Source organism: Taudactylus pleione, unplaced genomic scaffold (assembly GCF_031769625.1).
Source record: "Taudactylus pleione unplaced genomic scaffold, aTauple2 ptg000095l, whole genome shotgun sequence".
Taxonomy (NCBI): Eukaryota; Metazoa; Chordata; class Amphibia; order Anura; family Myobatrachidae; genus Taudactylus; species Taudactylus pleione.
The window spans coordinates 4,349,896-4,368,064 of NW_028284497.1; the positions used below are offsets into that span (position 1 = coordinate 4,349,896).

Here is an 18,169-nt window from a genome sequence, read left to right on the forward strand (position 1 = left end):
TATGTTGACCGCACTTCTTCGTTTAGGAAGTCGGACGCTTTGTTTGTCCTCTATGGCTTCCGTAAAAAGGGTTGGCCTGCTTCAAAGCAAACTTTGGCAGCCTGGATCCGTATGGCTATTTCTGAAGCTTATCTTCATGAAGGCCTACCGGTCCCTCCTTCTCTGAAGGCTCATTCCACTAGGTCTGTGGGTCCTTCGTGGGCAGCTCGACGTGGTGCCTCGGCAGTTCAGATCTGCAAGGCTGCTACGTGGTCCTCTGTCCATACCTTCGTGAGGTATTACAGGTTTGACACCTTCGCCTCTCAGGATGCTTCCTTCGGGCGGCGGATTCTCCTTTCTGCACAGGAGCGTCCCCACCCTTAAAGGATACTGCTTTGGGACATCCCCAAGGTATCCTGTGGATACCCTATGGACCCTGAAGTAGAAAAATATGAGATATGGTAAGAACTTACCCTTGTTATCTCTATTTCTACGAAGTCCATAGGGTTCCACAGGATACCTTGGGGTATAGGTGTGACGTCAGTCGCAGGGCACCAAAGAGTTAAGCTTTCAGCCTCCCAGGATGCACTAGGTCCCCCTCCTATACCCCGCCCCCGGGCCAAGGCACCTCAGTTAGTTACCAAGCCATAGGCCGGAGGAGGAGAAGGAAGAGAGAGAACAAAGATCTGGACACATACAAGAATCACATTCTCACCAGAGGGAGACGGAAAACCGGTGACCAGAGCAAAGCCCATCTGCAGCACAGGTGCGACAGGGCGGGAGTCCTGTGGAACCCTATGGACTTCGTAGAAATAGAGATAACAAGGGTAAGTTCTTACCATATCTCATATTTTCTACTTCAGGGTCCATAGGGTATCCACAGGATACCTTGGGGATGTCCCAAAGCAGTATCCTTTAAGGGTGGGGACGCTCCTGTGCAGAAAGGAGAATCCGCCGCCCGAAGGAAGCATCCTGAGAGGCGAAGGTGTCAAACCTGTAATACCTCACGAAGGTATGGACAGAAGACCACGTAGCAGCCTTGCAGATCTGAACTGCCGAGGCACCACGTCGAGCTGCCCACGAAGGACCCACAGACCTAGTGGAATGAGCCTTCAGAGAAGGAGGGACCGGTAGGCCTTCATGAAGATAAGCTTCAGAAATAGCCATACGGATCCAGGCTGCCAAAGTTTGCTTTGAAGCAGGCCAACCCTTTTTACGGAAGCCAAAGAGGACAAACAAAGCGTCCGACTTCCTAAACGAAGAAGTGCGGTCAACATAAGTCCTTAAGGCCCGCACAACATCCAAAGAGGCCTCACCCACGGAAAGACCCGGTGAGTTAAAGGCCGGAACAACTATTTCCTCGTTAATATGAAACTGGGAAACAACTTTGGGAAGAAACTCGGGCCGAGTGCGGAGCACTGCCCTGTTCCCATAAAAAACCAAGAAAGGGGGTCTACAAGAAAGAGCCCCTAACTCAGAAACACGTCTGGCCGAAGCAATGGCCAGAAGGAAAACAGTCTTAGCTGTTCGCCGTTTGAACCACTGGGCTCAGTGGATCTTAAATGGCTGTCCTTGGAGAGCCCTCAGGACCACAGCCAAATCCCAAGGCGCCACAGGTGGAACAAAGGGCGGCTGAATGCGGAGAACACCCTGCATAAAGGTGCGCACATCCGGGATTGTAGCAATCCTACGGTGAAACCAGACAGATAGGGCCGAAACTTGTACCTTCAAAGAAGCAAGGCGAAGCCCATGATCTAGTCCCGCTTGCAGGAAGGCGAGAATCCGAGACAGACGAAACTCCCGCGGTGCATAACCTCTCGGTCGACACCACTGGAAGAACGTATGCCACACGCGATGGTATATCCTCGCGGAAGACGGTTTCCGAGCTCGCAACATGGTACGCACCACAGAGCTGGAAAACCCCCGGGACCTCAGCATGGCCGTCTCAACAGCCACGCCGTCAAAGACAGCCGAGTCAGGTCCGGGTGAAGGCAAGGACCCTGAGACAGAAGGTCCGGTCGTAGCGGCAACCGCAGAGGAATGTCCACGGACAGACCCTGAAGGTCTGAGAACCAGTGCCGTCTGGGCCACGCGGGAGCTATCAACAGGAGCGTCCCTCCTTCCTGTTTGAATTTCCGGATTACCCGTGGAAGAAGGGAGACCGGAGGGAACAGGTATGCGAACCGGAACGTCCACCGGACGGACAGAGCATCCACCAGAGACGCCCCTTCGTCTCTTGTGCGAGACCCGTACACCGGCAACTTGTTGTTGTGCCGGGACGCCATGAGGTCGATTTCTGGAAGGCCCCACCTGTCCACCAGTAGTTGAAAAACGTCCGGGTGCAGGGACCATTCCCCCGGATGAACGTCCTGGCGACTTAGAAAGTCCGCCTCCCAATTGAGCACTCCCGGGATGAAGACCGCTGATATGGCCGGAAGATTGCGCTCCGCCCAAACCAGGATCCGAGAGACCTCTACGAGAGCCGCCCGACTGCGAGTTCCTCCTTGCCTGTTTATGTAGGCCACGGTGGTAGCGTTGTCCGACTGGACCTGCACCGGGCGACCCTGGAGAAACCGCTGTGCCTGCTGGAGAGCATTGAAGACCGCACGGAGTTCCAAGATATTTATTGGAAGCTCAGCTTCTGTCGGCGTCCACCTGCCCTGGAACAAGTGTGGACCCGAAACTGCTCCCCAGCCCCGAAGACTGGCGTCCGTTGTCAACAGGACCCAATTTGGAACCCAGAACGGACGTCCCTTGTTGAGGTGGGTCGTCTGTAACCACCACGTAAGGGACAGGCGAACCTCCTGGGTGAGCACAATCGTCTGGGACTTCAGAGACTGAGTCAGCCCGTTCCACTTGGACAGGATCAGGTGCTGCAGAGGTCTGGAGTGAAACTGGGCGTATTCCACCATGTCGAACACCGACACCATGGAGCCCAGTAACCTCATCGCCGAGTGTAAGGACACCCGGCGGCTGTGCAGACAACTGCGCACCCTTGACTGTAAAGCAGAGATCTTGTCCTCCGTCACGAAGATCCTTTGCTGTCCCGAGTCCAATAAGGCTCCAAGATGCAGAATCCTCCGAGACGGGATTAGAGTGGACTTCTGCCAGTTGATTAGCCAGCCGTGCCGTTGCAGCAGTGCAATGGTCAGGTCCAAGTGGCGTAACAGGAGCTCTGGAGATCCTGCCACCAATAACAGGTCGTCCAAATACGGCAACATGCGGACTCCCTGCAGCCGCAGAGAAGCCGCCATGACCGCCATCACCTTGGTGAAAACACGTGGTGCTGTTGCCAGGCCAAAAGGTAACGCCCGAAACTGGAAGTGGTCGCTGCTGATTGCAAACCTGAGGAACTGTTGATGGCGCCAAAGAATAGGGACATGCAGGTAAGCGTCCTGTATGTCCAATGACACCAAGTAGTCCCCAGGTTCCAGCGCCAGAATGATGGACCGTAGGGTCTCCATCCGAAACTTCGGGACCCGCAAAGACTTGTTGAGTGCTTTGAGGTTGAGAATCGGACGATATGACCCATTGGGTTTCTGTACCAAAAATAGATTTGAATAGAAACCCTGGCCCCTCTGGGAGAATGGAACCGCCACTATAACTCCAGCCTGGAGCATAGTGTGCAATACCTTCCGCAGCTCCGTAGCCTTGTTCCGGTCTGATGGGAGACCCGTGGTGAAGAAGCGAGCCGGGGGTCTGTGCCGGAAGGAGAGGGCGTATCCGTGGGAAACCACCTCCAGAACCCAAGTGTCTGTCGTAGTGGTCGACCAACACTGGGCGAACTGTAGCAGGCGGCCTCCCACCCTGGGATCCCCCAAAGGGAGGCCCGGACCGTCAGGCCGCAGGCTTGTCATCTGGCTTGGGGGCCGGACGTCTGGTACTCCATGCCTGCTTCCGGGGCTTGACCGATTTCTTAGGGCCAGCCTGTCGAGGAAACGACTGTGGTTTGGGCCTGCCCTGGGCCCTAGATGACCGAAAGGACGATGGTCCCGAACCAGAAGGAGCAGCGGCCGACGGGAGACAGGCAGATTTGGCTGCCGCCAGCGTGGCCACAATCTTATCCAGATCCGGACCGAAGAGAACTTCTCCGGTAAACGGCAACGCTTCCAGACCTTTCTTGGAATCTGCGTCCGCCTTCCAGGATCGCAGCCACAAGGTGCGACGAGCAGCTACCGCTGCTGAAGAAATTCTAGACACCAGAGTACTAATGTCTAGAGCCGCCTCGTTGATGTAGGTGGCCGAATCACGGAGATTGCCAATCAACTCCGCCTGATCGGCCGGACAGTCGGATTCAAAAGAAGCCTCTAATGAATCCGCCCAGCGCTCCATCGCTCTGGCAACCCAGCAAATGGCCATAGCCGGCCGTGCTGCCCCCCCTGCAAGGGAATAAGCGGACTTCAGGCAGATTTCTACCTTGCGGTCCGTAGCATCCTTAAGGGAGGACATGGATGGCATCGGCAATGTGGCACTACGGACAAGACGGGTCACGTGAGAATCCACCTGTGGAGGGGATTCCCACTTCGCAAAATAATTATCCGCGAACGGATAAGCCACCGCCAGGCGTCTCTGCGGCTGGTATCTTTTGCCAGGTTGTTTCCACGCCTCCTCTAAATGGTCCACCAACTGACCCGAAAGAGGAAAGACTGTGGCATCGCCCTTCACATCTTTGAAAAAGGCATACTTAGATTTAGCCGCTGGGGGAACTTCGTCCTCAATCACCAAGGCTGTGCGGACCGCCCGAATAAGTCCAGGAATATATACTTTGGACTTAGCATCAGCGTCCTTAGTATGGAGAGGTTCCTGATCGTAAGGATCTAGAATCTCCCCATCATCAGACGTCCCTTCGTCATCCTCATAAGGAGCGGACAGAGACGCCACCGGCCTTTTATGAGACCGCATCACAGACTCCCCTTGCAACACATCCGACAAGTGCTGTACAGAACTCGTCAGGGAGTTAACCCACGCTGGCTCCTGAGAACCCGGGAGCGGGGAAATAGGGAGACTGTGGGGTACCACCAATTGTCGTGGGAACCCCTGCATGGGTGACGACACCACAGACTGCTGGGACAAACCCATCGGAGTAAACGCGGGCTGCGGAGCTAACTGGCCCACTAAAGCTGTTAACGCCTGAGCGAAACAAGCCCAGGGCGGCTCCTGTACCGGTGCTGTAACCGTAATAGGCCGCGCCATGGACAAACACTGCCGGCAAAGGCCCTCCGCGCTACCCTCCCCCTCCGCTAACGGTACTTTGCACGTGGTACACTGTAGCCGGAGGGGAAAATCACTTTCAGACATGATGGCACCACGTATGTGACCTCTCTCACCAATTAAGTATTAAATAGGCGAGAGACCACCCTGCAGCACCGCACCGCAAGGGCTTTAGCAGAAAGAACAGGGACAGTAATAAAGCTGACAGTTTAGAGAAGAAAAGATTACAGGCAGCAGCGCTAGCACAGTCACATACAATGCAGAAAAATAACAATTCCTGCACTAACAGCGCTGATCACTCAACTACACAGACACAGGGCCTGGTAGGACACAGCGCTGCATACACAGACCTGACCACAGCGGAGGAGAGGTATGCGGGGGGACCCAGACCACGATGCTTCCGTCCAGCGCTTCCAGCAGCGTTCACCATGCGTTCTGGAGAAGATGGCCGCCGAGGAGCAGAGAGGAGGCTGGCCTGGGGGAGGAGCGCTGCCACAGGACCAGTCGGCAGCATGCAGAGAGGGCTGTGTGCAGCGGGGGAGGCGCCGGCTGTGAGACAGGGAAGGCGCGCTCCCCTGGCATGCATTTAACCCCTGGGACGCCGCAGCGCTGCCGCTCTGCTGCGGTCCGCTGTCCCAGGGGGTAGTGGAAGCGCAGGTTGGTCGCCTGGCTCCACGCTGCAGCCAGTCCCCAGGGAGCCCCCTGCCTGGGGACTTAGGACCATGTGATCAGCGGGGACCCACCGCGGGACCCCGCTGCTTACCTCTGTCCCCCTTGAATCCGGCCATGGTCCGGAGCATCTGGGGTCACCGCTAGCTGTGACCCCAGACGCCCACCAGCATCCCCGGATCAGTACCGGCGTTCTGGTACCGGCGGGGTGTAGGGAAGACAGCATGGACGTCAGGACTGACTGTCCATGCTGTTCATCCAGTTGTGCAGCCACAGCTGCATGAAGAATAAGCTTCAGGGGCTCTTCTAGCCCCCACTCCAACAGGTGCACCCGACTCCGGCCGGGCACCAAACTAAACTGAGGTGCCTTGGCCCGGGGGCGGGGTATAGGAGGGGGACCTAGTGCATCCTGGGAGGCTGAAAGCTTAACTCTTTGGTGCCCTGCGACTGACGTCACACCTATACCCCAAGGTATCCTGTGGAACCCTATGGACCCTGAAGTAGAAATATGAGATATGGTAAGAACTTACCCTTGTTATCTCTATTTCTACGAAGTCCATAGGGTTCCACAGGACTCCTGCCCTGTCGCACCTGTGCTGCAGATGGGCTTTGCTCTGGTCACCGGTTTTCCGTCTCCCTCTGGTGAGAATGTGATTCTTGTATGTGTCCAGATCTTTGTTCTCTCTCTTCCTTCTCCTCCTCCGGCCTATGGCTTGGTAACTAACTGAGGTGCCTTGGCCCAGGGGCGGGGTATAGGAGGGGGACCTAGTGCATCCTGGGAGGCTGAAAGCTTAACTCTTTGGTGCCCTGCGACTGACGTCACACCTATACCCCAAGGTATCCTGTGGAACCCTATGGACTTCGTAGAAATAGAGATAACAAGGGTAAGTTCTTACCATATCTCATATTTTATGAAGAAAACAATTACATTTGTTTCCTTTATATTGTATGTTAGTGACAAATTGAAAAATCTAAGGGAAGGCAAGTACCTAACAGACGTATTCCATTGCTAACCAGGCAGTTACTTGTATCCACTGGAGTAATTAGGAGAGCATGCTCCCAAATGTAGCTGCCTGTCATTTCCAAAACAAAATAAATAAAAAAATATATAGATTTATAGCTTAAGGTTTTGGGGGGGGCTTGGAGTTGCAGTTTAGACTTTCCAATACCAAACAACTGTATTACAAATAAGATTTTATTTGAATGTGGCATCTACGCTTGGACGCTGTCTAAAAATATCAGTTGTGTGCTACACTTACAACAAATATTCATATGACAGCCTTGCTTGTCACTGAGTATATGTCATACTTTGGGGCCGATTTTGAGTAGCATGCAGGCACGGCTGTGTCTCATGCTAATGCCCCTGTTGATTTTTGTAATACTGAGACCTTGTGGTGCTGCAGTGCCGTCTTGGTGAAACTTGCACCTGCCCTGTGGCAGGAGCAGTTTATCGGTGTGACCATGGACTCCTGTGTGATAGGCTGTGAGTTTTTGGACACAGTCGCTTACAGTCACATGCCCACATCAGCTTAGCTACACCCATTACCTCCCAGGACCGCCCAGTGAATTCTACAGACTCTGCATCTAATTCTGTTCTGTGTTTCTAAACAATAACAATCAGCACATGCACAAAATATCGGCCAACTGCGTGCAACTCAGAATCAGCCCCTTTGTCACTATTACCCATAGTTACACAAATCTATATTTTTTCTTTCATTTACCTGAACCGTGAAAGCAAAATGAAGTTGATACTTTTGTAAAAGAAAAATATAAACATTGTGGTGCTGCATATTCAGAAGGATACAGTTTTCATCACCCTGTGTGTTACGAGGAGGTCCTGGCATATTTAGCAGAACAAGTTTAGCATCATGAGACTTATTGACGATGACCTCGTTCAGTTTTACAGCTGTATGCATGCGCCTAACGTTTGACTGATCCCTGAAGAGAAAAACATCATCAATAAAACGACAAATGAGATAGAAAAAACATTAGCGCACACACACATAACACATTCTGAGTCTCACGGGCGCATGCTGAGCAAGTCCTGGAAGCTGGGCATCGGGTTGTTTTGGGCCAAGCGCACAGCATGGTGTTTATCCTTGGTCCATGTCATGTGCACTCTTTCTGGTGCAGCATCTGTGTCTTCATCATCGTCTGAGCCCACACTAGTCAGACGCAGTATGGAGTTTCTGTCCTTCACAAGCTGGGCCTATACAAGATTGCAAGGTCAGTATCTCTTAGGTACACAAGGCCTGATACATATAGATGGACTTAATGCCGATGTTTCCGCAGTGGAACAATTATAGGTGATCCGTGCATGCACTTTAGTTGCATTGCACATGCATCGATTCATTACCAACGGCGGACACAGCAAGGATTTGGCCACAGTGTGATTGACTTCAGGGAGCCTTTGTGGGAGGTAACTGGAGTGGCGATGAAAACACAGGCGCGTCGCAGACTGCGGTCCTGTACGCACTTGCAAATGCTCTGGCGTCTAACCTTCGGTGGCCATTTTGAATAATCATAGGGTTACTGATCATAGGGTTGATGATCGACTGATGTTTGACCGATGCTGCATCTTTGTCAGCAATCACTTGGATTTGTGAAGATGCAGGTGTGTGTCTCAATACAAATCCCGACAGCTGCAACATTTACATATTTTTGCACAGCCGCTGTGTACTAATTCTCAGCAGAGGTGGCATTAGCGTCCATCTCTGAATCAGACCCACAGTCTCAATGTATATTATTCATTTACTACAACACTCAATCATTTTAGCCTACTTGATCGTGGTTGGCACTAAGAGTATTCATTTAATACTGGACATACATTGTCAGATAAAATGTCTACACAAAGAAGAAATACAAGTGCACAACTCCAAATTAACTGATTATATATAAATAAATACATTTTGCAGTAAATTTAGTTTTTAGCATAATCTTGGCCAAGGTTATGGGCCTACCCACCACATCCTCTGTAGTGTAGGCCCCTAACATACTAGGGTTCAAATTCAGAGCGCAGGACACCCCAAGGCACCGCTCTAATGGGAAAAGTGAAGTGTAAAGGAAATAGTTAAGAGCAGCTGCATATAAGTAATAAAAAAGTGAAATACATATATAAAAAACAGACAGTGAAGTGTTTAAATGTGTTCAATAGGAAAATTGTGTTATAATGCGTTGCCCTGAAGCAGATCAACCAAAGCAATCCAGGGGGACCCACGCCCCAAAAATGAACCAAAGCTGTACTACACAGTCTAAATATTTACAGGACTTACCTATATTGTGCCTCTGACTGGTGTGCAGATTATAATGCCAGGCTACATGTTCTAAACCAATGTGGTAGGGGTGCTAGTCTGAGTGGAAAGTGTCTCAAGCTGTCAGGTGTGCAAAGCAATGCACTGATTGGATAACATAGAAAATATGGAGACCATTGATATATACACAAAGAAGAAATAGAAGTGCACAACTCCAATTAACTGATTATATATAAATAAATACATTTTGCAGTAAATAGAGGTTTTTGGCATAATCTTGGCTAAGATTATGGGCCTACCCACCACATCCAGGTAACCTCTGTTCACACCTTGAAAAAGGAGCTTACAGCTTCGAAACGTCGGATTTACATTATGTGACACCTTTCAATACAATTATTTGAAACACCAGTCTCTGAGTGCCGCAGCTTTCTCGCTGGATTTGAAAATTCCTTTATTGCTGAAGGCAACGAAGCGAGTTGTCCCTCACAGGAAGAGTGCCGGACCGCAAGATGATTTGTGTGTGTGTGTATATATATATATATATATATATATATATATATACATACATACATAATTATATATATATATATAATGTTCAGGGTGTGCAGTCTGAGGCCGATTTTCCCAGATAAAATGCCTGTCAGACCGACAGACATTTTGTCTGACATGCCTGAACCCATCAGATATCGTGGCCATACACTTGGTGAAAAAAAAAAGAGTGAGGCCCATTTCTCCTCTGTAAAGGAACAGGGGAAATGTCGGCTGCATACACTGCCAAATGCGTCCAACCAACGATCAAATCCATCGATAATTGCATAATGTATGTCTGGTATAAGGACTATGGGCTTGATTCAGCAAAGAATGCAGTTGCTTATATGCACGCAGTTCAACTGCGATAGTATGTCAATTCATCGCAATGCCACCACAGCACATCGTAGCCTCATGCACACTTGCAGTAGGTCAGACCTTACTCAGGAATTGCTTCAGCGCACGCTATGAGGCCTCAGGCTGCGTATGGCATCGCAGTGGATAATTTATGCACACCCATGCAACAGCGTCCAAACGCATTGGCACGCCTGTGATTTGCAGACCACCCCCCGTCACCACCCACAAACGACAATTCCTGTCAATCACTCTGCGATGGGTCTGCGTTGTCACGATCTCAATGGCTAGTTCGATGCGCAGTAAGAAACAATCGGATGATTACGTGCATATTATCAGGTGTTCCCTGCTGAATCAGGCCCTATGTTGCTAGGTCGTCACTGTAAAGATACTTTTAGATAACACAAGCTACTGTATCTTCAAATTTATTCAAAACCTTAGTCTAAAAGAAAATACTTGGTTTTGTGGTCTACAAACTACTTGGAAGAAAAATGTTTCATGGGAGATAGTTATGTTCCCCAAAGGTTTGCTGTGTAAGTGGAAGAAGAAACACATTCTGCTCCTGCTCAGTTGGGGTAAATGCCTAACAAAATGTGGACTAAGGACATGGGGCCTCATTCAGACCCACTCGCAAGCGGCTGTCCGCTCGCAAGTGGGTCGATGGTGTGCACTGCGCATGCGCACGACGGAGGGAGCTCCGTCGTGCGCATGCGCCAGACGCGACGAGCGAAGGACTTTCCTTCGCTCGTTGTGTCTGATCAAAGGGGGCGTGCTGTCGATGTTGATTGACAGCACGCCCCCTTTGGTGGGCGTGCCTCCCAGAGGGAACGCCTACCGTCTGAAGCCGGCCCCACTGACATCACTAGTGATGTCAGTGGGAGTGATTTTGGCTCTGATAGAGCCAAAATCACTCCAGGGCTTGTGGTCGAAAAACCCAGACCACAGGCTTCTGGTCGCACTGGCGATGGTCGCGATGGTCAAGACCATCGCGACCATCATCCTGCACGCTCGTATGAGCTGTGGGTGGTGACCCACAGCTATACGAGCGTCCAGGAGGACGCTCCATTTTTATGGAGGACGGCCCTCATTCAGAGCGAGCGCTCTGCTCAGAGCGTCCGGCTCTGAATGAGGGCCATGATTCAGAACTTTTTGGCAATGGCGATATATACGCAGATCGAGCGATTGTTTGCAATTGTGCATGCGTGAAAGCTATTGCGAATACGCTCATACAGATTAACACTCGCAAAGTGAGTGACAGGCAGTTGGTGTTTGGTGGTAATAGCAAAACGCAGACATGTTGGACCGTTTAAATACTGTTTCATGAATATGCATAAATTTGCCATTGCGATCTCCATATGTCTGTCAGGAGAGCTGCAGTGTTTGTGGCTGGTCAGACTCTACTTACAAGCCGCATGACTAAGCCATAAGGCGAAATGTGCATCGTATGATGCCAGGAGGAGCCCCACACGCTTGCTCTTACCTCATTATATTAACCATAAGTGCGATGTCTTTATCATAAAGCAGACGCTATTTAACTAACAATGATTGTATAGCATGTGCTTGAATTACCACATACAATCTAAGCACTGCTGGATTACTGTACCACAAGTATATTCTATGCTCTAATGCAATGTGGATAGTTACTCGCAAGTGCTGATTGTCAATACAACAGCTGAATGTTGGTGTTATACTAAATTATAAAACCTGTGTTTCTATTTACCTCAGTGTGATTAGTCTTTCACTAATAGCTGACAATATATACTGTTGTTATAAACAATTATATGAGTATTAACATTATACTTGAGGAGGTTAATGTTGTAACACAGAGGAACAGCAATTCATAAATCAGCCAACAGTAAATACAAGTGCAATGCTCTCATCATAAAGCAGACGATATCTAACTGACGGTGATTGATTGCATGTGGTAATACAAGCGGATGCTATATAATTCAAGCACTGCCGGATCATTATACCACAAGCATATTCTACGTTCTAATGTAATATAGACAGTCACCTATACACAGCTTCCAATAATTATGTGTATGTGACAAGTGCAGACTGTTACTACAGCAGCTTGATGCTGCCACTATATTAAAAAACAAATCCTGTGTTTATATCTACCTCACTGTAGTCAGTCTCTCACTAAAGAGCTGACAATAACTATATATTGCTGTTATAATATATGAGTATTAACATTATTTTTGAAGAGACAATGTTGAAACACAGAAAAACAGCAATGCATAATTAGACATTCAATAACTGTTAATGAGTATCACATCTAATGAACATTGTGGGAACAACAATTTACACTGTCGAGAAATATCCAATCATTATTATTGTGGTTACTATTACTCACCCAAATGACTCCGCTAAACAGGGTCACATATTATATTAATTGATATGCCATCTGAAAGCCACACTATATTACTTCACTAATTTAATTGGAGTGATACAAATACTGCCATTACTAATATAATGGTGAAGAGTGCTTAAGATTAATTGCACTTAGCTCATCTAAATTATCCTTTTCTCACACAATTGAGGTATACCACTTAGACTATGCCTCTCTGAATATACAATAATCACTGGAGTAAGGCAGGGGTGGGGAACCTTTTTTTTCTGCCGAGGGCCATTTTGATATATAGAACATTATTTGCGGGCCCGATGCATGTCACACTCCCTCCGTGTGATGTCACACGGGGACAGGGCCACAATCGCCAGTGATTACAGCTGTAAGGGCAGCGGTGTGACCGTCTGAAGCGTCCAGGCGGCACTGCTGCATACATTCTGGCTGCAGAGTGTATTTATAGGCCCCCTGTTAGCCAGATGAGGCTAGCAGAAAAAAGCTCAGAGGGCCAGACCAAATAATTCCAGGGGCCTTATACGGCCCCCGGGCCTGAGGTTCCCCATCCCTGGTGTAATAGGTGTCATTCCAATACTGAAGAATTGATCATAAGCTGCTATTAACTGTGAACTATCGTATTTGCAACATCTCAATTGAACATAATGTGTCTAAAGCAGAACTGATACTGTTTATATTCTACTACTTGATGACAGAGACAACATTTAATGGTCTAAATATTCATTACTTCGTTTACCATTAGGATAAAAACATTTGATTTTCAACCAGACAACATTGTAGTAGTTTGTTCTATTTAATCATTACAGTATATATATATATAATTTAATTGTGGTCTAATCTCAGTCATCAAATTGATATCAATCCGATTATTTTCTGTTGGATTGTCAGACAGACAAAACTGCAATAGCTCATCATATCGATTTATCACAGTACATAGGGCCTGATTTAGACCCGCTCGCAAGTGGGTCGATGGTGTACTAGTGCGCATCCACACGACGGAGGGAGCTCCGTCGTGCGCATGCGCGAGACCCGCATAGCGACGGCCAAGCCGTCGTTATGGGTCTCGCACCAAAGGGGGCGTGCTGTCGATGGTGAGTGACAGCACGCCCCCTTTGGTGGGCGTGCCGGGGGCGTTGCTGCCCAGACGGAGGCGTTCCCATGGGAATGCCTACCGTCTGGGTCCGGCCCCACTGACATCACTAGTGATGTCAGTGGGAGTGCTTTTGGCTCTGATAGAGCCAAAAGCACTCCTGGGCTTGCGGCAGCGAGACCCTACCGCAGGGTCTCGTCACAAGCCCGATGGTCTTGACCATCGCAACCATCTTTTTGGCCGCTCGCATATGCTGTGGGTGGTCACCCACAGCTATGCAAGCGGCCAGGAGGCTGCTCCAATTTTAGGTAGGAGGGCCCTGATTCAGAGCTCTGGTCAGAGCGTCCGGCTCTGAATCAGGCCCATAGTTTTATGTTTGCTTATGACTTACTCCTGAGATACTGATAACAGGATTACCCCTTAAAGTGTGGCTTAATTCCAGTCATCAAATTGATATTAATCTGTTTACTCTTTCATTTTAAAATTATAGAAACAACAGTCAATACACAGATTTTCAGATATAAGATTTATTTCTGCAAATCATAACCTCATAATAGAACAATAAGCTTTGATTGATCTCTACGTATTTATTGACTCTACCCTGTTTGGTTCTTTTGCATATGGGAGGCTAATACCTCTTACACATTGATAATTGAAGGAGTATACTTCCGAGTTAAGTGTGTGCAAGCACCCTTGGCATATTATTTTAATCTTTATTCTCATCTCTTTGATCTATACATTTTTAATTACTTCGCCGTTACTTCTACCTTCGAAGGAGAACATACATATATTTTTAATGAATATCTAATAAAGGTTATTTTTTATGTTGTATTGATTTTTTTCCAACTAGTGCACCGTAATACTACTCTTTTCCTTTTTAGTAAGCTGCATGACTGCCTGATGTGCATCGATGTTACCGATGTTTTACACTGTTGCACGTCCTTGAACAGATACGAGAAGGCAGCAGTGTGCAAAAGATTTTATTGTACAAGGCAGACACTAACAAGCCTCTGGGAGTTCTATCGCTGCAGCTTTCCAGGTATCGGTGGGAGGAGCCAGCGGCGGCCTTCTATCCAGGCCTGGGACTCGAGTCCCAGCAGTCCCCCCTGATGGCGGCCCTGTCTCCCTCACTCCATTAGAATTTAATCTAGCCTACAAGTATGTCCTTAAAACATTTTTTTAATTTTACCACCCCTTCACCTAACTTTGCTATCTTTGCCCACTTCTTCCATTGTGCTCACCCATATCACTCAAAGATTGTGAGCTCATATAAGGAGGGTTCTCTTCCCTCTGTCTTTTCTACATAATTATGCTATTTGTTCACTGTGAATATGATTCTATGTGACTTTATAGACTATCTGTATTAGGCTTATACGGTCAATATTATTCCCTCACATGATGCTACAAAACCCTTGCAGTGCCTTATAAATAAATAATAACTTCTACAAAAAGGGTAGGTTTGCATCAAAAGGTGAAGTACTCTGGTAATTAGCCGGACAGCCCAGCCCATGAAAATGTGAGAGCACATTCCACCACATCGGTGGGTGCCTCCTGGGTGACCACTTGTTCTTCAGTGCAAAATGATTCAATACCTTGCATCCAAAAAATGGCAGTTTATGACAAAGTGCTGAACCCCTGAAACTTCTAAGCATACTCTCACTTAAAGACAGCTTTTAGACGTACCGCGTATATACAATGTCCCCCATAGAAAACAGTGTTTCTACTTCAGGGTCCATAGGGTATCCACAGGATACCTTGGGGTATAGGCGATGGCGGCAGACATCCAGGCACCACAGAGTTAAATTTTCAGCCTCCCAGGATGCACTGGGGTCCCTCTCCTATACCCCGCCCCCGAGCCTCAGGCCACTCACTTAGTTTTCGTAGGTGCCTGGCCGGACCAGTTGCACCGTACAGAGGGGGGTCTTTTTAAGGCCCCTGAATATTTCTTCGCAGCTGTGGCTGCACAACTAGAGTGCTCCAGCATAGGACAGTCAGTATTGACGTCCATGCTGCCACTCCTACACCCCGCCGGTACCAGAACGCCGGTACCGATCCGGGGATGCTGGTAGGTAGCTGGGGTCACAGCTAGCGGTGATCCCCGGCTACCTGGACTGTGGCCGGATGCACGGGGAACAAGGTAAGAGGCGGGGTCCCGCGGTGGGCACCCGCCGGTAACACAGTCCTGTTTGGTCCCCAGGCAGGGGGCTCCCTGGGGACCGGCTGCGCGTGGGGCCAGGTACTGATCCTTCGCCTTCCACTAGACCACCAGGGACAGCGGGCCGCAGCATGTGCGGTACAGCGCGGCGTCCCAGGGGTTAATAGCACGCCAGGGGAGAACGCCTTCCCTGTCTCACAGCCGGCGTCTCCCCCGCTGCACAGTGCCATTCCACAGCGGTCTGAGCGGGCTGTGTCAGCGCTCCTCCCCCGGGCCCTGCCTTCTCTCTGCTCCTCGGTGGCCATTTTCTCACTACATGTGCTGGGGATGGCAAACGCTGCTGGAAGCTGATACAGATGCCATTGTGGTCCGGGTCCCCCGCATACCTCTCCTTCAATTAAGGTCAGTGTATGCAGCACTGTTTCCTACCAGGCTCTGGTCTGTGTAGTTGATCACAGTGCTTGTAATGCAGGATGTTATCTGTGCATTGTATGTGACTTAAATGCTAGCGCTGTTTGCCTGTACTTTCATTTCTGACTGTCAGCCTTTTCCTATCCCTGTTCTTCTGCTACAGCCCTTGCGGTGCAGTGTCGCAGGGTATTTATTACCTCACAGTAAACGTGGTTTTTCTGTGTGGGAGGTCACATACGCTCCGTTCACACTCCTCATGTCGGAAAGTGAACAAGGATATCCTCTTCCAGCTATAATGTACTGATATCATGTGCAGTTAGTGGAGGGATATGTAGACGCTGAGGGTTTATGGAGGGCATGTTGTATTATATATCACGCCCCATTTCTGTCACTGTGCCTGCACAAAAAAGGGGACCGCCCTCGGCTGGCTAAGATGCTTACAGCCTTTGTGGGCAACGCCCCCTGCGTTTCCCCATAGGGGTTATCGCAGCCTGTGGTGGTCTCATCACATGCAGGGGTCCCTGGACAGTTGATGGTACCCCAGTGTATCCTGTTTTTCGCCCCCCCAGGTCTTGCAAGAGCCTGTGTGGGTGAATTTATTGTCCAAATGGTATAGCACCTGATGGACGTTTTACAGGGGGAGTCACCATTTCGGCTGACGTCTGATGGTGACATTATTGACTTTTTCAGACACGAGCCCCTTAGTGCAAAGGAGGCGTAGTCTGGGTCTAAAGTCTATATACCTGGCCTTCTACGGGCAGTCCGTGCGGCTTTGGTTATTACATATCCCCCGTGGCTAGATCCAAATATGCCTTCTTTAAGGATAAGGGTGTTGCCACTGTAATTCCTCTATCTGGTCAGGTGGATCATTTAGAGGTGGCGTGGAAAATCCGGGTAAGCGGATAATTACATTTCCGAATGGGAGTTACCTTTACGGGTAGATTCTCATGTTACACGCCTAGTGAGGAGTGCTACATTGCCCATGCCCTCCAGGTCCTCTTTGAAGGAGGTTTCAGATTGCAAGGTGCAAATATATCTAAAATCCAATATTCCCTTGCTGGAGGGGCTTCCAGGCCGGCTATGGCCGTGTGCTGGGGGGCCAGAGCCATGGAACACTGAGTAGGTAACTGGATCTCTGCACACTGACTCTCCAGCAGAGCAGGTGGATAGTGGCAAATTCTTAGAGACTTTGCCACGTTCATAATGAGACGGTCTTACATATAGCCTACTCCTTTCCAGAATCTCCTCGGCAGCAGTAGCTGCTTGCCGCTCCCTGTGGTTGCACTCTTGGAAAGCGGACGCAGATTCCATTTGGAATGCTTTGCCTTTTACGGGACAAGTCCTGTTTGGCCCTCGTCTGGACGCAATTGTGGCCCTGCAGGCAGCAGCTACGTCTGCGTGTCTGCCATCGGCTACAGTCCCATCAGGGTCTGGGACTTTGTCTTTTCGGCCCTGTGAGGCCAGGGTAAGTCTAAAATACAGCTTTCCAAGACAGTCAGTAGCCAGGAAATCTGCTCAGCCATAAGAACAGGCTTGGAGTACAAGACGTCCTACTCCCAAGTTGGACTATAAGCCTTCAGCCTCACGGGACGGGCCTCCTCTCGGGAGCCCCCAGAGTTGGAGGCCGGCTTCTCCAGTTCGCCCAGTGCTGGTGTCTGACCACCACGGACACTGGGGTAAGAGAAGTATTTTCTTGAAGGTATGTCCTCTCCTCCCGGTAAAAGCCTTCCAGACGGTTTTTCGTTACAGGTCTTCTGTCAATTCAGGACAAGGCCCTGTAATTTTTGAGGGTGTTACACTCTATGCTCCAGGCAGGAGTTATAGTACTTATTCCGTTGCCCCAAAGGGGAATGAGGTATTACTCCATCCTCTTTCTGGTACAGACACCCAATGGGTCTTACCAGGACATTCTCAACCTCGAATCCTTCAACAAATTCTTAAGGGTTCCTCGGTTCGGGAGGGGAACCCTGCATTCCATCATTCAATGGAGCCTGGGGATTTTGTGGTGTCGTTGGATATATTCAGGGTGACTACCTGAATATCCCTCTTTTCTTAGCACACCAGTGTTTTCCTCAGGTTTGCAGTGGTCGATAAGCATTTCCAGTTTCTGGCATTGCCCCTTGGTCTGGCCTCCGCGCCTCACGGTTTACCAGGGTCAT

General features: G+C 49.3%; 1 protein-coding gene across 3 annotated transcripts in view; it reads right to left on the bottom strand.

Moving 5' to 3' along the window:
* The window catches only part of SLC12A6 (solute carrier family 12 member 6), a 72,009-nt gene that overhangs the window by 6,984 nt on the left and 46,856 nt on the right, over positions 1 to 18,169 (bottom strand). For 2 of the 3 annotated variants that reach the window (XM_088469906.1, XM_088469907.1), the window contains 2 exons: positions 7,884 to 8,068; positions 7,664 to 7,797 (listed from right to left, as the gene is read on the bottom strand). In XM_088469906.1, the coding sequence (XP_088326032.1) occupies positions 7,664 to 7,797; positions 7,884 to 8,068 (319 nt within the window). Of the gene's footprint in view, positions 1 to 7,663; positions 7,798 to 7,883; positions 8,069 to 18,169 lie in introns of those variants that run through there. The other variant, XM_088469908.1, reaches the window with a different exon arrangement.